The sequence below is a fragment of the Bubalus kerabau genome, chromosome 7 (genome assembly GCF_029407905.1).
Source record: "Bubalus kerabau isolate K-KA32 ecotype Philippines breed swamp buffalo chromosome 7, PCC_UOA_SB_1v2, whole genome shotgun sequence".
Classification (NCBI taxonomy): Eukaryota; Metazoa; Chordata; class Mammalia; order Artiodactyla; family Bovidae; genus Bubalus; species Bubalus kerabau.
The window spans coordinates 40,817,457-40,842,109 of NC_073630.1; the positions used below are offsets into that span (position 1 = coordinate 40,817,457).

General features: G+C 37.7%; 1 protein-coding gene and 1 long non-coding RNA gene across 8 annotated transcripts in view; one reads left to right on the plus strand and one right to left on the minus strand.

Annotated features, from left to right (window-relative positions):
• Nucleotides 1–308: 308 nt before the first annotated feature.
• Nucleotides 309–9,688, minus strand: SPP1 (secreted phosphoprotein 1). 2 transcript variants are annotated; one of them, XM_055588082.1, is made up of 8 exons: nucleotides 9,570–9,688; nucleotides 7,237–7,374; nucleotides 6,081–6,148; nucleotides 5,922–5,960; nucleotides 3,362–3,442; nucleotides 2,827–2,868; nucleotides 1,750–2,055; nucleotides 309–1,054 (listed from the first exon to the last, which is right to left on the minus strand). In XM_055588082.1, the coding sequence occupies exons 3-8, from the start codon at nucleotides 6,132–6,134 to the stop codon at nucleotides 734–736; spliced, it is 843 nt and encodes a 280-aa protein (XP_055444057.1). In that variant the 5' UTR covers nucleotides 6,135–6,148; nucleotides 7,237–7,374; nucleotides 9,570–9,688; the 3' UTR covers nucleotides 309–733. The 2 variants fall into 2 exon arrangements, with proteins under 2 accessions (XP_055444057.1, XP_055444056.1); XM_055588081.1 differs by lacking the exon at nucleotides 9,570–9,688 and adding an exon at nucleotides 9,361–9,526.
• Nucleotides 9,579–24,653, plus strand: part of LOC129657678 (uncharacterized) — a 56,155-nt gene continuing 41,080 nt past the window's right edge. For 3 of the 6 annotated variants that reach the window (XR_008716965.1, XR_008716964.1, XR_008716967.1), the window contains exon 1: nucleotides 9,579–9,715. This is a non-coding gene — a long non-coding RNA (uncharacterized LOC129657678). Of the gene's footprint in view, nucleotides 9,716–9,808; nucleotides 9,824–24,653 lie in introns of those variants that run through there. The other 3 variants (XR_008716966.1, XR_008716968.1, XR_008716969.1) reach the window with 3 other exon arrangements.

Sequence of the window (24,653 nt, forward strand, 5' to 3'; positions counted from 1 at the left end):
AGCCCTTATTAACTTTTTATTAGCTTTGTGAAAATTAGAAAAAGGTTGCTTTCATAGAGTGGAAGTGATCCACGGAGCCCTGCATGGTTGGAGCATTCCTGATTGAATATCAACCCCTGCTTGACTCTTCTTTCCTCAACGGGAACTTTAGCTCAGTCAGAGTCTGTATAACTGACCCAGAAGGTCTTAGATTGCTCTCTATTATGTCCAGCATATTAATGTAATTAAAATGATTACATTTATAATTGCTAGGCAACTGTAGGAAACCAAATAAGAAACACAATCAATATCACCAGACTCATTACATTCAAGATAAAAGATTTATTCACAACAGAAAAAATAATCACAACAAAATATATACTAATTTAAAAAACAAAAGATCATAGTGACATGAAATTTTATATTCTTTCTTAAAAGTGTGTAACAGTATTTTGTTTGCTTCTACATGAATTTCTATTCCTAAAAGGGTAGCAAACATTAAAATGCTGTGATGGTTTGCATTTTGTAAGTGGAAAGAACATAGACTAAACCCAGAAGCTTTTAGTTTATAAGGGTGTTACCATGAAGCCACACATTAAACTAATGATCAAAAACATGATCTGTTTCCAGATCTACACACATACACATTCACCAACTAAGCTGAGAAATATGCATTTCATATTGTCTCCCACCCTGCTTTAACGTATCCTTTTCTTTTTACTAAAAGCAAAGTAAGAAATTGTATTTTCTCCTTTCAATTGACCTCAGAAGAGGCACTATCTAATTCATGAGAAATGCGAATTTTCAGGTGTTTGTCTTCTTCACTCTTATGATCTAGGTCTAGCTTGTCTTCAAGGCTATGGAATTCTTGGCTGAGCTTGGAATTTTCCTGACTCTCAATCAGATTGGAATGCTTGTTGTTCTTATCCTTGGCCTTTGGCGTGAGTTCTTTGGAAAGCTCTCTACTGTTGGTTTCCTTGCTGTGGTCAGTCAGCTGACTCGTCTTCTTAGGTGCGTCATGCATCTCCTCACTCTCTATGTGTGATGTGAAGTCCTCCTCTGTGGCATCTGGACTCTGAATCACAGCACAAACAGGAGAATTCAGTGAACAGCTAGGGAGGGAAGCACTGTAATTCTCTAATGCCTTCTAACTTCCACACCAAAGTATTCTATAAAAATGTCTAAATTTGGCTGAAGCAAAAATAGAAAAGAAAAGAAAATATAGCATGCTACCTTTTAAAAAACCAAGTTCTTTCATTATGTCATCTCCTTTAGTTTAATAAGTACGTGAATTATGTATATGAGGAAATCTATGAGGTAGGTCTCATTATCTGTTTTACATAAAGAGAAAATGGATTGAAAGTTAAAAGTGGTCAACAGTAAATGGCAAGGCTATGTGCCATATCTAGATCCTTTGACTATAAAGTCAGTGTGATTTGCAACTCTCCAGTTCTTATGTGTTTAACTTCAAGATATGACCACTATATTGTGAAAATAATTACTCTTTTCCAAAGTCTTTTTAAATTAAAAAAAGTGAATACAATAAGTGCTTTATAAGCAGGATTTGGAAAAATTGCATTGTGATTGAGAGACAAAATTAAGGAGAAATTATATGGACTTGAATGCAAAAACCAAGTGGGAAAGGTTTTGTATTCAGTGATCATAAAGTAATAATAGTTGCTGAATGAACACGTAAGTGAGCATGCAGACTCTAGTTTCCTAGAATTGGGCTCTAATTATAACCATCTGATGTGTCTATTCAAGATTTACCTGAACGTTAGATCGGCGGAACTTCTTAGATCTTGACTTCAGTCCGTAAGCCACACTATCACCTCGGCCATCATTTGTGCTTTCCGTAGGGATAAATGGAGTGAAAACTGCGATTGTTGGAATGTCAGTGGGAAAATCAGCTTCATCAGATTCATCAGAATGGTGAGACTCATCGGAATGGTCAGGGTCGTCAGTGGTATCAGCGTCGTCGGAGTCATTAGAGTTGACGTCCTGGCTGTTATCATCATCGTCGTCATCTAGATCGTCTGTTTGCTCAGGGCTTTCATTGGACTTACTTGGGAGGGTCTAGAAATCAAGATGGCCAGAAAAATGGGTGTCAGGGTTTTTACTGTCCCTTAGGCTTCAACAGTGCATTAGTATTTTACTATCTTTATTTAGTTTTAGAATCTTTGTATTCACAACAAAGCACTTAATGGCTTTTAAATGCTAAAATGAGCTTATTCCAATTTCCCCTTTAACACAAGGGTAAATGGAATCCTATTCTAAGGCATTTTTCTTGGTTTCTCATAAAAACGATTTTCATAGATATTTTCAAGCCAAACGTATGAGTTATAATATTTGTATCAATGACACTGTTTTTCCTTGTTCATATTAAACACTAATTTACCAAATTTCAATGATCCAATAAATACAGATACATAATTGTGAAATTACCTTTTCTATTTGAAATGAAAATTCTCAGGGGATCAGAGAATCCATGTATTAATGCACACCCCCAAAACTAAAATCACCTGCCTTTTAGCCTGGATAATCAAAAGGTGACTCTCTTATCCATGTGTAGAAACTATAGCTCAGTTAATGTCTATTACACTTCTGATTTGCAAATATCCTGGGTCATTTATCTAACTTCTCTTATAGATTCTCAGCATCTTCAAATAGAATCTTAAGGAAAGCAAATTTAACTTATGCCAATTAATAGTCCCAATAAAAAGTAGTTCCTGGAGGGTTTGCTAGTGGAATTTTGCCAGAATTTGAACCTGGGCAATGTCATTAGGAGAAAGAGTGCCTTCCTGAGTCTAAGGCACAACAGACATCAGAATCAAAGCAAAAACTCACATTTTGTTTGTTGTCATCAGTTTCCTCAGAGGACACAGAATTCTGAAGAAGAAAAGACACAAATCAGTGCACATCATACAACTTAACTTTTTTATTCAAAAGTTAGCTGTTTCCATCCAAAGCAGGTCTTATTTTTCTAGCCTCATTGTGGAAGGATTAAGCCGGAAGACAACCTGACAGATTAATTGGTGTCCTAAGCTCACTTTTACAAACAGGCAGGAAAGTGAAGTGAAGTAGCTCAGTTCTGCCTGACTCTTAGCCTACCAGGCTCCTCAGTCCATGGAAATTTTCCAGGCAAGAGTACTAGAGGGGGTTGCCATTTCCTTCTCCAGGATATCTTCCCAACCCAGGGACTGAACCCGGGTCTCCCAAGTTGCAGGCAGATGCTTTACCAACTGAGCTATCAGGGAAGCCCAACAGGTAGGGAAGATCCATTTAACCAGCCCAAATGGCCTGCTTGGTGGCTATTTTTTGGAGTGGTTGTTCTTTAATTGTGAGAATTTTAATATTTAGAATTAATTAAAATGAAAAATACCTGTGGTGCTAGGAAAGTCTGCTTCTGAGATGGGTCAGGCTTTAGCCATGTGGCTACAGCATCTGGGTATTTGTTGTTAAGCTACAAAAGAGAGTTGCATATTTGTCATTCTTCTTATTTTTTAAAGAAACAGGGGTCTCTAAGTGATAAGCTGAAATAACAACTGTTCTTCCCCAATCTTGACAAATAAGCATAATATGCATTATTTAGTCAATTAGAACCTTAGTGATACCTTTCATAATTTATTCTTTCTGATAGATTCATTTAACAGACTTTTACATAGCACTTACTGTAAGTCAGGCACACTTTCAAAGTGACTTATAAATACTAATTCATTTAATCCTGAGATGAGTATCATCATCATTATTATTATTCCTTCGGCCTCTGTCCACAGAATTCTCCAGGTAAGAATATTGGAGTAGATAGCCATTCCTTTCTCCAGGGGATCTTCCTGACTGATCCAGGGATCAAGCCTGGGTCTCCTGCACTGCAGGCAGATTCTTTAGCATCTGAGCCATCAGATGGGAAGCCCACAATAAAGTTAAGTGATAGTAAGTAGCAGAGCCAGGGTTTAAATCCAATGGCTCCTCACACTGATGATACACTGCCTTCCTGTTCTATGTCTGATAGCTGAAATTCCTCAGATGAAACACAACTAAAGCAGAGGTGCCCTTAATTAGCACTGGTCTTCCTTTTTTCCTTCCTCTATGGAAGAAGAAACTCTCAGGCTGTGCTGTCGTGAATGGTATCCTCTAGCCATGAAACACATGGCTATTTAAGTTAATAAAGAAAACTATCTTCTCTGGCACTAGCTACACTGTGAGTGTCCAACAGCCACATGTGTTTATGGCTACCTGTGGACAGTGCAGAAATATAATATCAACACCATTGCATACAAGTTCTCTTGTTGTAAGCTGCCAAAGACATGAATGGAATGGTCTTTCACTCGGCCAAATTATTTATCTGGGAAATGGCAATAAGATGCTGGTGCAGAGGAGTGGAAATTGCTCTGAATAAGTGTCATCTGGTGGGCTGCATGGCCCAGGGCAATCACTTCACATCTCTGTCACTGAGAAGAGTTACCCTAGGGGTTCCAAGAATTCTTTCACAGGCAAGGAGGGGAAGAAAGGAAGGAAACTAGTTAGTAGCACGTTGAGTTTCCCCATGTCTGGCTCTAACCACAGCAGTTTCATATTGGACTTCTATGAAGGTTTTTGCTGAAAGAAGGGTTTTCTTTAACTAAAAAATGTGAAAACTATTGCTGTAGATGAGTTCAAAGGTTCCTATTTTTTTCTTTAAAATATATATTTATATAAATATATATATAATATTTACAGAAATGTTATAATTGATATATACTTAATATATTTTCTGATGATAGATGTAATCATTCTTTATCTGTATTTATAAGATAAATTTATAACTTTTAAAAAGTAATATGAAGAGCATACAGATAAGAAAAACAAACTAAAATTGCTCAGTAATCATATCACTCATAGATAACCAGTGTTTTCATCTTCAGGGGTGTCTCTTTATAGATTTTCCATACTTCCTACTAGCTCTACATTTCTAGGATTCTAGAAGATTCTGCTCTCCACTTATCTCTTAATTAACATTTAACCACTTACACTGCCATAGCTTCATGTGCCATATTTTATTCTATTAAAAAGGCACTAATTCTTGCCTTAAAGACTGTGACCTCTATTTTCTCTGGAAATGTTAATTTTCTGGCTTATTATTGGGATTCAATACTTGTGTTCTTAGATCAGTTGGAAAACAGACACACTTACACATGCCTATTTGCATATCCAAACACCCACTGCAGTACTTCTCCTAACATCTTCATTGAGCAATCTAACTGCAGTGACCTCAGACAGCTCTATATTGGCCTTTATTCTGTTTATCTGGAATTGAACCCTGTGTGCCTTTTTGTTCAAGCTCCTTGGGACAATACCCGTTTGTTGTTTGGCTGGCATGGTTTCACCTATTGTGGAGGGACAGGTACATCTATGGTGCTGGGTGGAATAATTATGAAGAGTTTGATTTGGTCTTATGTTTGGTTAGAAAAATCTAAAGTCGTCTGATAAGCACAATAGATACAAACAGCATAAATATGCTGTTTTTTTTTTTTTAAGATAATGGGTTTCTTAGCAAATATCTTCAGAGATACTGTGAATATTATGGGTATGCCAACTCTCCAATACGTGAAGTGAATTTTAAACTTAGCTTGCCATTAAGTAAAGTGAAAGATGGATTTTTTTACTTCTAGAACTAAGTTGAGTCATGGAAACAAAAGTCACACAACTTCACAGAACTCATTTTATAGAAATTATCGACCTAAAGCATCATTTTATTGTATTAAGAAATCTAGTTTAGTTTTAAGAGACTGTATTAATTAAAAGCAATTCTATGCTTGGTACTGCACTAGAACCATAGCAGGCACGCAATAAATACTTAACAGTTATTTTATTTGTGCAAATAAGTAAAATTGTCATATGTTTGTAGTACATCTTGCAGCAGTTGCATAAATAACTATATAATAAACCAAAAAGATGCTTACCTGCTTTTCCTCAGAGCTGCCAGAACTGGTCGGTTTAACCTTTGAAATAGAAAGGTGAAGAAAGATTACAGTGTGAATGTGTTTCTAACAGCATTGAAACACACAATTCATTTATTTTAAGGACATTAAAAAAAAAAAAAAAGATTCAGTTGAACTCACTGGAAGGGCGGAGGCAATGCCCAAGAGGCAGAAGCAAATCACTGCAATTCTCATGGTAATGATTTTTCCTGCAAAATATTTTGTAAGAAATATTTTATCTTTTCTAAGGTCAAAACAGTGATACTTTTTTTAGGCTACCACATTACAAAATCATCACAAATAAATATGTATTTTGTGTGGAAACACTCCACTAATTTCTTTTTAATATTATGATCTTTTGAGTTAATATTTGTACTGCCACATCTATTTTCCATCTCTCACTATTAGGCAAGGGAGAGAGGAATTTTACAAATCTATATTTATTCAACTTTAACATTTAGAGTTTCAGAGATTACACCATTACTACCTGATATCTCCAGCTATCTAAACCTAAAAACAGATCAGCAGTAATTGAATTAAAATAATAAAGCAAGAATGAGAATATTTACTTTTCAGAGAAGAAAAACATGAAGAGAGAAGATAAAAATAAGAAAGAGAAACTTGCTGTCTCCATTTTCCAACATGCATTTCAAATGTGATTTTAAATTATTTAAAAGGTATTACTTAGGTGAAATGTAGCTGTCTCTAAAGTTAGTAAGTCAAGGTATTCTAAAAGTTTGAAATGAAAAAGAAAACACTGAAGTCAACAGCTTTTCTATTTGTAAGTCTAAACAGTATCATATAGATATTTGGGTGAAATTTTAATAGCTAAATACAGAGGTGAAAATATTCAGAAAGGGTTTTTTTTTTTTTTTCCTTGAAAAAGCGATAAATCAAATCATTAAAAATTAGCATTAACATCAGGTTATATGAATACTAAAAAGCATTTTCCTTTTAAATGTCCCATGGTCATTTATCCATTTAAAATGATGTATATACAATCATCCCAAAAGGGCATAGAATTTTTCTTTTATTTCCTGACTGAAAAAAGTAGTCTCAGTTCTTTTGAGGACTCCATGGAAATATTTTCAAGTTTTATATTCGACTGTCTTTCAAAATAACCAGCTACCTTTCCTGCATCAGCCCTGGATCTGGCATGCATATTCAAAAGACAAGAACAACTCAAGTCTGATTAACAGCGTTTACCATTATACTCTTTTCCTTACAAATTGACCTTTCCAATGAAATGAGGCAGCGCACAGAGAGGACAGGAGTCTGTAGCAAACTGCAGGCTTACCTTGGTCTGCGGCGGCGAGAAGAGTCCAGTGCCCTGTGATGCTGATGCAGGGCTCAGTGCTGCCCTCCTGGCCTGCTCTCCCTGCTGCTGACAACCAGGATCTCCCAGAATTTAAAGGCTGCTCCAGATGCTCTCCACCTACACAGGGGGCGGAGAGATGTGTCATGGGGCGTTTTGCCACTACCCAGCCCACTTGCTCCCACACTTCCCCCTCTGGTTTTGTGGTCACAGAACGAACACATGCACACACACGCGCGCACACGCACACAAACACCCACTACCCTGCTAGTTAAAGTTAAAACATTACTTATGTACAATATCATTAACTGTCTTTTTTCGTTCATAGCACTGACTTCCAGCATCCTGGAAGGGCATCTAGAGGGCCCATGAAAACGTCTAGGGAGGGAAAAGGGTTTATTTCTGAGTTAGAAGAAAATATTATCTAAATTAGTCCTAGATAAAATTAAATAGAATAGTCTTGTTTCTTTTGGTTTAAATAACAGATTAATGTGATATATGCAACGGAATTATACTTATTTAAGAGGTACCAGGCTATTGTTCAGATACATACAAAGAGTTCAGATACCCTTCCTCCATTTTTACTTAAGCTTCATTTTGAGTTTCAAGCGTGCAGCAGCTTGTCATTTAGACAAATGGCATTAGAAACATTAAAATCCCCAGTCACGTTCATTAAATTGGATTCACAATGACTTTCAAGGACATGGATTTTTGTAACATGGTTTGAATTATTTGGAGCTGATGGATCTGATAACTGCTATATAAAATAAAAGAATGGTAATTTATTCTCAGTGTGGCAGAGGTAAAGCAGTTTATGACCGAGCAGGGTTACTGCTTGAAAGTGCTGTTTCAGGAGCCAGCACGTGGCTTTGAATTCTACTCTGCACAAATTAGGTGTGTGACCTTGGGCAAATCATTTAGCCTATCTATACTTGTTTCTTCATCTGTCAAATGCAGAGTTCCTGGGGTTTTTGAGAGATTTAAGTGAATTAGAATGTGTAAAACTAAAAATACCTCCCACATATTTGCAAATACCCTGCATATTTTAACCATATTTAATTGTATGTTAACAATTATTAAGATTTTTAGGAGAAAAAGGTAGTCATGATTTGTATTAACTCTAAATGGAATGGTTTATTGTAATGAGATCGGATATAAGATTTTTATACTGTATGTCAACAGGATAATTTGCATGTCTCTGAAGGACTGGCTTAGATTTCTTAATTGTCATTTTCTAATTTTTCTCTCAGGATATATAAAATTGGTTACTGAATAAGAAAATAAAAATTCTATATAAAAAAAAAACTTTACTGGGCATTTAAAAGGTGTTTGAAAGAAAATTATGGATGAAGGTTGAATATTGGAACAGAAGTTAGGGGTAGCAGAGCTCTGAGTTCATTTTAAACATTTAATATTGTTTCAAGATTACTTAACTTCTTCATCTACCTTTCTCAGCTGTGAAATGGAGATTGCACTATTCATTTATCTCGCACTTCCATTGTAAGAATCATGTAAAACGTGAGAGTAAAGATAAATGGTCCTATTTATTATAATGGCCTATTTATTATAAATGGCCCTATGTAAGATGTCAGCTCCTATTTACCAAAATTGCTTTTTAGAAAACTTTTCTTTGGCAGCACCGGGTGCTAGGTGCATGTGGGATCTCTTAGTTGTGGCATGTGGGATCTAGTTCTCTGATTAGGGATCAAACCCGGGCCCCCTGCATTGGGAGTGTGGAGTCTTAGATGCCGGGGCACCAGAGAAGTTCCCCCAATTTTGCTTTTAATATAAATATTAATTAAATAATGTTTTGACTATTTAATCAAAAATAATTTTTTAAAAAATCAAAATTTAATTGATTAAATCCATAGGTTTGTAGGTATTTGGTGGCGGGCTGAGGGTGGGGAGCAGGTGGAATATGTCTCTTTTAAATTGGATGCATTTCAAATAAATTGATGTTTTTTATTTGTGGGTTCTAAACACACATTTTAACAACTCAATTGGCAGCTATCTCTATAAAATATAAAACACATAGGTCATAAAGTTGCAAAAACAGATTTCTTATTTCTGCTCTTAAAAACTGTTGTTTCCCTTTAAACACATTACCCGCATAACTGTCACATTGTCAATGTAGTGGAGGGAAGCGCACACATTCTAAAAAAAAAAACCCAAGATTTCCACAGGATTCACTATGGTTTACTCTGTGCCCACGGGAATGATTTAATAGGAAGTTAGAAAGTTATAGGAATAGATTCTGCTGGAGCCCAGCCATCTTGAGATGAACCATATGACCCATACGGCTCTTCCGGTCATACCTCCAAATTACCACACGGTGGCAGCGTTTCTGAGAAGGACTTCACAGCCTGGCTGCATCAGGGATTTCCGGCAGGATGGAACGTTCATGCATTTAATGACTGAGCCATAAAACAACCGTGAGGCCCTCCATTTCTTGGAATGTCAGGTGAGGATATATTTCCCAACAATGACCCGCTACACATTAACAGGGGACACAGAGGACATGAGAAGAAAAACATTCTTTTCTGCTGTGTTGTCTTCCGCGACCCCAGGTGTAAGCTATGGACTCCTTCCCTGTTTAACACACTCGCTCAAGAGGTTACTGATCGCAAGGTTCACTCTAAAGGCTTGTGAATTCATGGTTAAAGAACACGTCTGGCATGTTCAGAGATGAGAGGATAAAATGGTTTATGGTAGAGACGGTTCTGTAAAGTATGAGATGTATAGTGCGTCATTCTAATTGTTTTGAATAATTTTACTTATTTATTTTTGGCCGAGGTGGGTCTTTGTTGCTGCTGGGCTTTTCTCTAGTTGTAATGTCTGCGCTTCACGTTGCAGTGGCGTCTCGTTGCGGAGCACGGGCTCTCGAGTTCTCAGGCTTCGGTATTTGCAGTTCCCCCCGCTCTAGAGCATAGGCTCAATAGCTGTGGCTCACAGGATTAGTTGCACCTGCAGGTCTCTTAGATTGGCAGGCGGGTTCTTGACACTAAGACACTGAGGAATCCCCATTCTGATTTTTGAAGAGACTCCTGCTTCCAGCTTTTCATAGTCAAACATGCTGTTGACACTTTTTTTTTTTCTGAGTAAGGTTTTCCAGCTGTCGGAATTAGCATGTTGAATGACTTGAATCAGAGAGGCTTGATCTGTAGCATTTCCACACTATTTCCATTCTTGAATCAGTTTAATCCTTGGTTAATATAACCAAAAGGTCAACATGATCAAATTCCTTGTAAAATTTGTATCCAGAAAGGGAATAAGTTTAGTGTTAAACTGAAATGGAGAGTGAGTTGTGATCATAAAATATAAACACTGTAAGAGGATGTATGGAGGCATAAAGAACATTATGTTTTCTTCCCACAAATTACATGAAAATTTTCATATAATAAGAAAATTTGTGTCCAGTTGTATCCAGTTTGGGTGGACTTTATTATATTGACTTCTAGTTTATTTGGATATTTGTAATTATATTTTACTAAGTATAATCAACAATTTTGACTTTTTCAGCTCTGTAAATATTTTTTCCCTTGAGTAAAGGTTCAGATAAAAAGCTGATCTTGTGCCATTGCTATCTGTCATTGAGAAGTTGGGAATTATATTTCATTGGAAGCCTACTATTCAATTATTTATTCATATGTAGTCTAGGGAAGAAGGGAATTATTTATTGGAGGGAAGCAAGGGTTGATGATAAGGGTTTTTTTTGTTTGTTTTTAATTGAAGGATAATTGCTTTACGATATTTTGTTGGCTTCTGCCATACAACATGAATGAGCCATAAGTATACATATATCCCCTCCCTCTTGAGCCCTCCCCCTCCCCCATCCTACCCCTCCAGATTGTCACAGAGCACCTAGTAGAACTCCCTGTGTTATACAGTGACTTCCCATTAACTACCTGCTTTACATATGGCCATGTGTGTGTTTCAATGCTGCCCTCTCAATTTGTCCCACTCTCTTCTTCCACCACCGTGTCCATAAGTCTGTTATCTATGTCTGGATCTTTCCTATCCTGCAGATAGGTTCATCAGTACTATTTTTCTAGATTCCATATGTATACATTAATATATGATATTTGTTTTTCTCTTTCTGACTTACTTTGCTCTGTATGACAGGCAATAGGTTCATCCACCTCACTATACCTGACTCAAAAGGGAACTCTGGCATTGTTGGTGGGAAGGTAAATTGATACAGCCACTGTGGAGAGCAGTATGGATAATACTTTAAAAACTAGGAATAAAGCTACCTTATGACCCAGCAATCCCATTACTGGACATATACCCTGAGAAAACTATAATTGAAAAAGACACATGTCCTCCAATGTTCATTGCAGCACTGTATACAACAGCCAAGACATGGAAGCAACCTAGTTGTCCATCAACAGATGAACGGATAAAGAAGTTGTGGTACATACATACAATGGAATATTACTCAGCCATAAAAGGAACTCGTTTGAAGTTATTTTTAAAAGTTCAGACATGAAATTAGAATATTTAAGAAATATATAAAAAAAAATCTCCCAAACTTTGTATCCTATTGCTCAATAAATTAGGCAACAAAATTCATCTCCTTAAAAAAGTCTATTGGTAAACATTAATGTCACAGAAAAAAGTTTCATTTTAGACCCATAGAATTGTTATAGAGTAAATAAATATTCAATAAAGTGTTAATGAGTAAGCACTCAACTCTCCATCCACAGCAACTAATTCTGAGCATATAGTTCTTGCTTATCAATACAATGTGTGGGTGCTATGGTTGAGTCCATATGGGTCTTATTCATGTTTGCATCTGTATTTTCCTGCTGCTGCTGCTGCTGCTAAGTTGCTTCAGTCATGTCCAACTCTGTGCGACCCCAGAGATGGCAGCCCACCAGGCTCCCCCGCCCTGGGATTCCCCAGGCAAGAACGCTGGCGTGGCTTGCCATTTCCTTCTCCAGTGCATGAAAGGGAAAAGTGAAAGTGACTGTGGCTCAGACCATGAACTCCTTATTGCCAAATTCAGACTGAAATTGAAGAAAGTACGGGAAACCACTAGACCATTCAGGTATGACCTAAATCAGATCCCTTATGATTATACAATGGAAGTGAGAAATAGATTTAAGGGTCTAGATCTGATAGATTGAGTGCCTGATGAACTATGGAATGAGGTTCATGACATTGTACAGGAGACAGGGATCAAGACCATCCCCATGGAAAAGAAATGCAAAAAAGCAAAATGGTTGTCTGGGGAGGCCTTACAAATAGCTGTGAAAAGAAGAGAAGCAAAAAGCAAAGGAGAAAAGGAAAGATATAAACATCTGAATGCAGAGTTCCAAAGAATAGCAAGAAGAGATAAGAAGCCTTCTTCAGCGATCAATGCAAAAAAATAGAGGAAAACAACAGAATGGGAAAGACTAGAGATCTCTTCAAGAAAATCAGAGATACCAAAGGAACATTTTATGCAAAGATGGGCTCGATAAAGGACAGAAATGGTATGGACCTAACAGAAGCAGAAAATATTAAGAAGAGATGGCAAGAATACACAGAAGAATTGTACAAAAAAGATCTTCACGACCCAGATAATCACGATGGTGTGATCACTGACCTAGAGCCAGACATCCTGGAATGTGAAGTCAAGTGGGCCTTAGAAAGCATCACTACGAACAAAGCTGTGGAGGTGATAGAATTCCAGTTGAGCTCTTTCAAATCCTGAAAGATGATGCTGTGAAAGTGCTGCACTCAATATGCCAGCAAATTTGGAAAACTTAGCAGTGGCCACAGGACTGGAAAAGCTCAGTTTTCATTGCAATCCCAAAGAAAGGCAATGCCAAAGAATGCTCAAACTACCACACAATTGCACTCATCTCACACGCTAGTAAAGTAACGCTCAAAATTCTCCAAGCCAGGCTTCAGCAATATGTGAACCGTGAACTTCCTGATGTTCAAGCTGGTTTTAGAAAGGGCAGAGGAACCAGAGATCAAATTGCCAACATCTGCTGGATCATGGAAAAAGCAAGAGAGTTCCAGAAAAACATCTATTTCTGCTTTATTGACTATGCCAAAGCCTTTGAGTGTGTGGATCACAATAAACTGTGGAAAATTCTGAAAGAGATGGGAATACCAGACCACTTGATCTGCCTCTTGAGAAATTTGTATGCAGGTCAGGAAGCAACAGTTAGAACTGGACATGGAACGACAGACTGGTTCCAAATAGGAAAAGGAGTACGTCAAGGCTGTATATTGTCACCTTGCTTATTTAACTTATATGCAGAGAACATCATGAGAAACGCTGGACTGGAAGAAACACAAGCTGGAATCAAGATTGCTGGGAGAAATCTCAATAACCTCAGATATGCAGATGACAGCACCCTTATGGCAGAAAGTGAAGAGGAACTCAAAAGCCTCTTGATGAAAGTGAAAGCGAAGAGTGAAAAAGTTGGCTTAAAGCTCAACATTCAGAAAACGAAGATCATGGCATCCGGTCCTGTCACTTCATGGGAAATAGATGGGGAAACAGTGTCAGACTTTATTTTTCTGGGCTCCAAAATCACTGTAGATGGTGAGTGCAGCCATAAAATTAAAAGACGCTTACTCCTTGGAAGGAAAGTTATGACCAACCTAGATGGCATATTCAAAAGCAGAGACATTACTTTGCCAACAAAGGTTCGTCTAGTCAAGGCTATGGTTTTTCCTGTGGTCATGTATGGATGTGAGAGTTGGACTGTGAAGAAGGCTGAGCGCCGAAGAATTGATGCTTTTGAACTGTGGTGTTGGAGAAGACTCGAGAGTCCCTTGGACTGCAAGGAGATCCAACCAGTCCATTCTGAAGGAGATCAGCCCTGGGATTTCTTTGGAAGGAATGATGCTCAAGCTGAAACTCCAGTACTTTGGCCACCTCATGCGAAGAGTTGACTCATTGGAAAAGATTCTGATGCTGGGAGGGATTGGGGGCAAGAGGAGAAGGGGACGACAGAGGATGAGATGGCTGGATGGCATCACGGACTCAATGGACATGAGTCTGAGTGAACTCCGGGAGTTGGTGATGGGCAGGGAGGCCTGGCGTGCTGCGATTCATGGGGTCGCAAAGAGTCGGACACGACTGAGCGACTGATCTGAAGTCACTCAGTACTCAGTAAATGGGCAATGAATGAAGGAACACTACTTTAATAGTGCTTACACCTATGGGGGCTGCAACTAACACTTAATTTTACTATCGGCTCCAGAGAGCTGCACAACTGCTGGGTCCTCAGAACAACTTATATACACATTTAAAAATGCTATTGCAGACTTTGAAGAGCCAGCCCCCTCTTTCATTCTCTAAGTGGTTCTGGCCAAGCTCTTTAACTTGTGTGGGTCTCAGATTTCTTGATAAAGTTAATTGAGATGATTTTTAAAAGCTCTAATAGTTTGCAATTTTGTTTTTTTATAGGCCCATGAGTAATAAAATATTGCCAAAACAATAGAAAAAACAAACAGGTTTTAAAAACAGAGATGATGTCAAGCTTGTAAGAGAAGTTCAGGTTAAAAACCAGAAAAAGAAGATTTTTTAAAAATTTATTTTTAGTTGGAGTATAATTGCTTTACAGTGCTGTGTTGGTTTCTGCCATATAAAAGTGTGAATCAGCCATAAGTATACATATATTGCCTCCCTCTTGAGCCTTGCTCCTACCCTGCCCCTCATCCCACCCCTCTCGGTCGTCACAGAGCACTGGGCTGAGCTCCCTGTGTTACACAGCAAACCTCTCACTAGCTATTTGTTTTACCCACTGTAGGGTGTATATATCGACACGACTCTCTCTATTCATCCCACTCTGTCCTTCCTCTGCTGTGTCCACAAGCGTGTTCTCTATGTCTGCATCTCTATTCCTGCCCTGCAAATAGGTCCATCAGTAAAAGGGGAAGATTTAAACACAAAGAATCCCTAATGTGAAAAGTTGAAGAGTCTTAAGGGTATTTTTTAGTAAACTATCATGTGTTTTTCATATCTTTTAAATCATGGATAAAAATTTATATATAATTTTATAATAATATTAATACAAGTAAAACCTTTCTTTTTTTTAAAGAGTAGAGAAATACCTCCTAACATATGACTCTAATAAGTCAATCTTTGATGGTCTGAGAATTTTATATTCTTACCTCCCCCCAAATGAGTTTTCTAGAGACATTTTTCTCAATATGGGTTATGTGAATTTCTTTCAGATTCTTTTACACCAAGAATAGGAGATCAAGGACAAAGTAACTGAAAAGGTTGTCTTGTTTCTTTCCTGGAAGATGCCCTCTGTGGTTTTAGGAGGCAATTTCATTGCCAAACAGATCAGGAACATCAGGCTTCTGCATAATCTAGTGTTGTTTTTAGATTTTCCTTTCCCACACTCGTATCCTCTTAATTTTAAAGCATCTGTGGATAAGAATGGTTTAGAAACCTACTAATTTCACTTTATACATGATGAAATTATTCGAGAATCAAAGTTTGTGACCTATTCCTCTCCTCTTTTCACCCATTTCATGCTTAGCAAATTTCTGCTTGTTTTTTCTGTGAGAAATACTTCCCTGTAATTTATCTTCTCTATAGTAACAAAGAGTAATTCCAGAGTTTCTGCCTTTGTTCATTAAAAGGAGACCTATTCAAAATAATAAGAATTGGAATTATATAGGTTTTCATGGAACACCTATAATGTACTAGATTTGAAAGTATATATTATGTTTAATATGCTTAACAATCTATGGATTCAGTATTATGACCTTAATTTTTCAGTTAATTATAATAGAAGACATCTGCTGTGCAGTCACTTCTATATACATGATTATATTCACTCTTTACAAAAACTTTGAATGTAATATGTTTAGGGTAAGTAAAGGCCCAGAGGAGGGAGCGGTTAGTTCTACCATTCTGGGCAAGAAGGCTTCCTAGGGGACTCTGGAATATAATAGGGAGGAGGAATTGACGTTTCAGTTCAGTCAGTTCAGTCACTCAGTCATGTCCGACTTTGCGACCTCATGAATCGCAGCATGCCAGGCCTCCCTGTCCATAACCAACTCTCAGAGTCTGCCTAAATTCATGTCCATCAAGTCAGTGATGGCATCCAGCCATCTCATCCTCTGTCATCCCCTTCTCCTCTTGCCCCCAATCCTTCCCAGCATCAGGGTCTTTTCCAATGAGTCAACTCTTTGCATGAGGTGGCCAAAGTATTGGAGTTTCAGCTTCAGCATCAGTCCTTCCAATGAACACCCAGGACTGATCTCCTTTAGGATGGACTGGTTGGATTTCCTTGTAGTCCAAGGGACTCTCAAGAGTTTTCTCCAACGCCACAGTTCAAAATCATCAATTCTTTGGCGCTCAGCTTTCTTCGCAGCCCAACTCTCACATCCATACATGACCACTGGAAAAACCATAGCCTTGACTAGATGGACCTTTGTTGGCAAAGTAATGTCTCTGCTTTTGAATATGCTATCTAGGTTGGTCATAACTTTCCTTCCAAGGAGTAAGCGTCTTTTAATTTCATGGCTGCACTCACCATCTGCAGTGATTTTGGAGCCCCCCAAAATAAAGTCTGACACTATTTCCACTGTTTCCCCATCTATTTCCCATGAAGTGATGGGACCAGATGCCATGATTTTCGTTTTCTGAACATTGAGCTTTAAGCCAACATTTTCACTCTCCTCTTTCACTTTCATCAAGAGGCTTTTTAGTTCCTCTTCACTTTCTTCCATAACGGTGGTGTCATCTGCATATCTGAGGTTATTGATATTTCTCCCAGCAATCTTGATTCCAGCTTGTGCTTCATCCAGCCCAGCGTTTCTCATGATGTACTCTGCATATAAGTTAAATAAGCAGGGTGACAATATACAGCCTTGATGTACTCCTTTTCCTGTTTCGAACCAGTCTGTTGTTCCATGTCCAGTTCTAACTGTTGCTTCTTGACCTGCATATAGGTTTCTCAAGAGGCAGGTCAGGTGGTCTGGTATTCCCATCTCTTGAAGAATTTTCCACAGTTTATTGTGATCCACACAGTCAAAGGCCTTGGCATAGTCATTAAAGCAGAAATAGATGTTTTTCTGGAACTCTCTTGCTTTTTCCATGATCCAGCAGATGTTGGCAATTTGATCTCTGGTTCCTCTGCCTTTTCTAAAACCAGCTTGAACATCTGGAAATTCATGGTTTAAGTATTGCTGAAGCCTGGCTTGGAGAATTTTAAGCATTACTTTACTAGCGTGTGAGATGAGTGCAATTGTGCGGTAGTTTGAGCACTCTTTGGCATTGCCTTTCTTTGGGATTGGAATGAAAACTGACCTTTTCCAGTCCTGTGGCCACTGCTGAGTTTTCCAAATTTGCTGGCATATTGAGTGCAGTACTTTTACAGCATTATCTTTCAGGATTTGAAAGAGCTCCACTGGAATTCCATCACCTCCACTAGCTTTGTTCGTAGTGATGCTTTCTAAGGCCCACTTGACTTCACATTCCAGGATGTCTGGCTCTAGGTGAGTGATTACACCATCATGATTATCTGGGTCATGAGGATCTTTTTTGTACAGTTCTTCTGTGTATTCTTGCCACCTCTTAATATCTTCTGCTTTTGTTGGTCATACTATTTCTGTCCTTTATCAAGCCCATCTTTGCATAAAATGTTCCCTTGGTATCTCTTAATTTTCTTGAAGAGATCTCTAGTCTTTCCCATTCTATTGATTGACTCTGTTTCTTTGCATTGATCGCTGAGGAAGGCTTTGTTATCTCTCCTTGCTATTCTTTGGAACTCTGAATTCAGATGCTTACATCTTTCCTTTTCTCCTTTGCTTTTTGCTTCTCTTCTTTTCACAGCTATTTGTAAGGCCTCCCCAGACAACCATTTTGCTTTTTTGCATTTCTTTCCATGGGGATGGTCTTGATCCTTGTGTCCTGTACAATATCACGAACCTCTGTCCATAGTTCATCAGGAATCTTTTTATTTAAAAAAAACCATGGTTGATTTACAATGTTGTATTAATTTCTGTTGTACCACAAAGGGATTCAGTTATACATATATTTATGCATTCTTTTTTAAAAATTCTTTTTCATTGTGGCCTAATACAGGATATTGAATATTATTCCCTGTGCTGTACAGTATGACCTTGTTTATCCATTCTCTATATAATGGTTTTTATCTGCTAACTCCAAACTCCCAATCGCCCCTTCCTCCCTCCCCCTTGGCAACAACAAGCCTGTTCTCTGTGAGTCTGTTTCTGTTTCATAGGTAGGTTCATTTGTGTCATATTTTATATGCTACATATAAGTGATATGATATGGTATTCGTCTTTCTCTTTCTAATTTACTTAGTGTGATAATCTCTAAGTCCATTCATGTTGCTTCAAATGGCATTATTCATTTTTTAAGGCTGGGTAGTATTCCATTGTATATATGTACTACATCTTTATCCACTCATCTACAGATGGACATTTAGGCTGTTTCCATGTTTTGGCTATTGTGAATAGTGTTGCTGTGAACATAGGCATATATGTATCTTTTTGAATTGTAGTTTTGAGAGACTAACTTCTAAGATGTGAATCAAAATTAGAAGCGTTCAACTTTGACCAGTCTTTCTTGAAAAAAAAAACAAAAAACAAGCATACAGCAAAAGCTGTAAGTTACAATGATATTGATGAGAAATCCTTTAGAGGGTGAATAACATTTTCATTAATAGGTTCAAATCTAATAAAAATGTAAAGCTTTATTTTTCCACATATGCTATGCAGCTAACGTCATGGTATAGTCATGAGCCACACAGTGTGATAGAAGGTTAGTACGTCTCTGCTAATCACACTGTTGTGAATCAGCAGTTCAATGATTACTGATTGTGGGTTAATATCATTGCATGTGTGTGTGCTAAGTTGCTTCAGTTGTGTCTGACTCTTTTGACCCTATGGACTGAACTCCTCTGTCCATGGGATTCTCCAGGCAAGAATAATGGAGTGGGTTGCCATGCAACCCACTTCTCCAGGGGATCTTTCTGACCCAGGGATTAAACCCACGTCTCTTACGTCTCCTGTGTTGACAGGCGGGTTCTTTACCACCAGTGCCACCTGGGAATCCCATACTTAATACATATGATGACCTTAAATATTAGTTGTTTTGATTAGCTAAATTTTGAGTGAATCACTCATCATATTTTGACAGGGACCAAAAATCTAGACAAAGGCATATTTCATAGTTAGCCTTATGTCTTACTACATTTAGTACTTTTATACTCAACATTCAAAAAACTAAGATCATGGCATCCAGTCCCATCACTTCATGGCGAACAGATGGGGAAACATTGGAAACAGTGAGAGACTTTACTTTCTTGGGTTCCAAAATCTGCAGATGGTGACTGCAGCCATGAAATTAAAAGACGCTTGCTCCTCGGAAGAAAGGCTATGACAAATTTAGACAGCATATTAAAAAGCAGAGACATTACTTTACTGACAAAGTCCATATTGTCAAAGTGATGGTTTTTCTAATGGTTATGTATAGATGTGAGAGTTGGACCATAGAGAAAGCTGAGTGCTGAGGAATTGATGCTCTAGAACTGTGGTGTTGGAGAAGACTCTTGAGAGTCCCCTGGACAGCAAGGAAATCAAACCAGTCAATCCTAAAGGAAATCAGTCCTGAATATTCATTGGAAGGACTGATGCTGCAGCTGGAACTGCAATAAATTGGCCACCTGATGCAAAGAACTGACTAATTCTAAAAGACCCTAATGCTGGGAAAGATTGAAGGCAGGAGGAGAAAAGGGATGACAGAGAATGAGATGGTTGGACGGCATCACTGACTGAATGGACATAAGTTTGAGCAAGCTCTGGGAGTTGGTGATGGACAGGGAAGCCTGGTGTGCTGTGGTCCATGGGGTGTCAAAGAGCCAGATACAACTGAGTGACCGAATTGAACTGATACCTGAGGAGAGCATGACAACCCACTCCACTATTCTTGCCTGGAAAATCCTCATGGACAGAGGAACCTGAAAGGCTATACTGTTGCAGAATCCAACATGACTGAATGACTAAGCACTTATATACCTACCATAATAGTTGTGGTAAGTAACTGCTGGCTGTACACTGAAGATTCATAATTTTCAAGTAGTTGCTGGGAAGCAGCTGCCCAGCTGATACTATACTTCCCAGCCTTCCTTGCAGCTGAGTGTGGCTGAGTGACTAGCTGTTGCCAGTGAAATGTGAAACAAAGTTGTATGTTTCACATTTAAGCTGAAGTGCCTCAAAACTAAGTATGTCTCCTTCATAGTCTTCTTCACCATTTGGCTGAATGGAAAGAACTCTGAAGCATTTTTGGAGGGCAGAAATCCAAGGAGGAGATAGCTTGAACTGTCTGTTGACTAGAGACCCTGGTATTGGATACTCTATGAAGGAAAAACATGTTTCTGTTACCATATATCCCTGTTACCTGTTACAATAATAGGTGTAACAGATTAATACAACCCTGTACACATTAAATTCTCAGTCCATAGTTTTTGAATGTTAGCATCTGTGTGGCAGATCATTAAACACACAAGTTTGGATTTAAATTGTGGTATCATGACGCATATGTATATATTATACATATATATATATATGATTTCTATTTTATAATTTCTATTTACTTAAATTTCTATTCATTTTTGATTCCCCATTTCTAAAACACTGAATTAGTCCTTGTGAAATTCTCATCTATTAAAATTGGAGTTAATTACTTTATACATTAAGTACATCAATTCTAAAAGGAGATGATGTGTAGTATCAGTAGATATTTTAAGTGATTAGGTTAACAGGTTTCTCTTGATTGTCTATTTTTGTTTTTCCCACTTTTAACAGAAGAGGATTAGCCTTGGTACAGGTTTTAGTGAATAAAGTCCGATGTTGGAAACCAGGGAACCTGAGGTCTTTGTTGACTATACCGCAAGCTCTATTAAATATTCAGTTAGTTTGCCTGTGAAAAGAGAGAGGCTACAGTTATCTCCCAATAAATAATAAATTGATATTGGAACTTCTGACTATTTGCACAGTATCATTTGCTCTTACTTCTTAATTAGATGACTAATTAGTGTTGTTTGGGTACCTTTTGCTTTTGGGCCTTGTGTTCATCAAGGGGTGGGTGGGCAAGTAGGGATGAAAGTAAAATCAATTTACCTAGTTATATTTGAGGACTTGAAGTCATATCCTCTGAAGGTTTTGGATGACTTCTTTTCCCTGCTAGGAATGTATTTATAGATTAATTTTAGTTTCAGTTGCCTTTTACCAGATTAAATATTGTGTAAGTGGTAAATTCAAGGAAACTTGAAGAGTTTTAAAACATTTTACCATGGTTCCCACTATAGAGATGACCATAATTAGAGGAAACGGTAGATTAAGTTAGAAACCGTCTATGGTTGGGAGCTGGAGTTTTGACACTTTCCTGTATATTTCACTGATATTCCCCAAACCTTAGTGGTCTTTTGGTCTGTGGATCATAGCTTAGCCAGGAGGTGAGCCAGAGTTCTTAGTGAGGCAGTGAAAGCGGTGGCCTATGGCATCTCAGCAGAGCTGGTACACCCACTCGTCTAGTTTGGGAGGAAGTGGAGGCTGGGGTCAGGAGAGCAGCCCTTTCCCGCTTTTAGACAGTACCAGAATGTCTCAGGCTGGGGTTTCACTTTATTTTTGTTTATGTGGAGTTGGTTCAGACACAAGTAAAATTGTGGTGTCTTAACCTCTAGTAAGATTTTAGACTTATATCTTGCTTCATCAAGCTTGGTCACTTAAGGATCTAGTTTGTGTTTTAGAGGTGATAGTATTCTGAATTTAGAAAGATGAAAGAGACACACTTTCATTTAAACCTCATAATCTTTGAATGCTTGGGGATGTAAATTAATGAAAGCATTTAATTTCTTTTTAAAGAAAAAGATAAGAATCGTACACACAGGAAGTCTATTTTCCTAAAATATATTTTACTTTCATAGTATTTTCATTAAATTGGGCAACTGTGATATATCTGGTGGTCCTATCTTCTCTCCTGAGTGTTAACCACATGAACAAGAGAACTAGGATTGGGAAATAAATTCAGTTAAATTTTATTCCACTGTACCAGGTATGTGTGAACATAAAGCTGTCTGTGTGTGGCTCTTTCATAGGAAGGGTTGGAGTCTTTTTCCTTTTTTAAACAAAAATCCATGAAACATAAAAATGTATAATAAATATTTGAGAAATCTGGGGAAAATGCTATGAAATTAATAAAACTTACAGATGTTGGAGTAAATTTAGCAGAAAAATAGAAAATGAGAAAATGTCATTATATATGTGGGCTTATAAATATTAATTTTAGTTGCCTTGAAGCAACATAATTTAGTACTAAATGCTTAGAAACACTAATTTAGTCAACAGAATTTTAAAATGTGGATTGTGTATACTGTTCAGCTAATAAAAAATTTTATTTGAAAAAAAAAATAGGTAGTAGGAATCCCAAAAGATAAAGAGGAGCCCTCTATTAAAGATAGCATTTCCCGATCTAACACTATTGTTATAGTCCTAGAATCTCCCAAGTACCTGGAAGAGGAATGGTAACAGGGCAGGGCATTGAGAAAAGGAGGGGTAGTTCTTAACTTGTGGCTCTCTTCTAGTTCTAAGACTGCTTGGATTCTAGATGAGCAGAAAATCACTAAAAATGGAGATCAGAGCACCAGTCTCAGTTCAAATAAAAAGGTATCTCCTGTGGTACACACACACACACACACACACACACACACACACACACACAGTAGAATACTACTCAGCCATGAAGAAGAGTGGAAGAATGCCATTTACAGCAATAAGGATGGACCTAGAGATTATCATAGACTAAGTGAAGTAAATCAAAGACAAATATCATTTAGTATCACTTATATGTAGAATCTAAAAAAATGATACAAATGAACTTATTTACAAAACAGAAACAGACTCACAGAAAAAAATTTATGGTTACCAAAGGGAAAAGGGAGGGGGATAAATTAGGAATTTGGGATTAACAGATACACACTACCATATACAAAATAGGTAAACAACAAGGACCTACTGAGCAGCACAGGGAACTATATTCAATATCTTATAATAATCTATAAAGGAAAAATATGAAAAGGAATATATACACATAACTGAAACACTTTGCTGTGAACCAGAAACTAACACAACATTGTAAATCAACTATACTTTAATAAAAAATAAAACAAAGAAAGGTATCTTCAAATATAGTCAAATCAGTGTATTCAGAAAGCGTCTGTATTCAGAAAGCATCATGGGAATTGGCATGAGCTGGGGGACTTTTTGGTATCTGATTTTAACCAGGTGCCAAACTGAAAGACTTCAACTGTATTTACCTTTTGTTATACCTTTCCAGATATCTCTCAGCAAGCTCTTGGGCCAAATCCACTACTTATTTTTGTAAATAAAGTCTTATTGGAACATGGCCATGCCCATTTATTTATGTAGTGTCTATGGCTGCTTTTGGAGAAGGAAATGGCAACCCATTCCAGTGTTCTTGCCTAGAGAATTCCATGGACAGAGGAGCCTGGCAGGCTACAGTCCATGGGGTCGCAAGGAGTCAGACACGACTGAGAGACTTCACTTTCACTTTTCATGGCTGCTTTAGAGCTACGAAGGTAGTGTTGAGTAGTTAGAATAGAGACCATCTGGCCTGCAAAGCTTAAAATATTTAATACCATCTGTCCCTTTAAGGGCTCACTCCTGTTTCAGAGGAAAGATCTTTTTTAAAAAAATCTGTTCTTTAACTCAAGTATGTGAGTCAGTCTCTCACCCTAGTTCCAGCCCTGTCATTTCTAGCTACTTCAAGCCAATTTTGAGCTGTGAACAGTATTCCATGTGTGGTGTCTGATGTAGGTACCTGGCTTTAATCATGCAATACAATGCTTTCTATTTTGTTTTCCCTCATCCTCATAATGCCCTGCTTTACAGTGAGCACAGGACACTGAACCAACTGTATTAAAGACAAGCGTTTAATGATCCTTGGAACTCTTTCTGATTATGAGCAATTGTTCGCTGGATACAATCTGGTACATGTCCTTGGAATTTCTGTTGTGTGTAAATAGCCCTTCTTCCTTGTACTCATCTGAAACCTATCTGTCACTTTTTCTGCCTTGTCCATATGATCCCTTGTGAGATAATTGTATAATGACACCTGTTGCTCCTACTCTCCAGCAACTCAAAATCTTAGTATCTCTTGTAAATCTGGGAATTTTAGTATAAACAATTTTAATACCTTTATTTATTGTCTTGAAACATTTAAAATGCTTTCACATTGATGATGTGAATTGATCTTGCAATGGTGTTTGTGGGAAAGGGATCTGATTGGCTAGAGACAAGGATGCAAAGGAGACTTAAATTTTCACAGACCTTACTTGTATGGCTTTTAAATTTTGTATTGTATGTGTATTAGTTACCTATTACTG

Excerpts from the sequence above, each read along its gene's own strand:
- SPP1 (XM_055588082.1), bottom strand. The coding sequence starts at position 6,134 with ATGAGAATTGCAGTGATTTGCTTCTGCCTCTTGGGCATTGCCTCCGCC. Across the intron at positions 5,961-6,080 it reads GCATTGCCTCCGCCCTTCCA|GTTAAACCGACCAGTTCTGG; the intron begins GTGAGTTCAACT and ends TCTATTTCAAAG. Across the intron at positions 2,056-2,826 it reads CTGATGACAACAAACAAAAT|ACCCTCCCAAGTAAGTCCAA; the intron begins GTGAGTTTTTGC and ends CTTGATTTCTAG.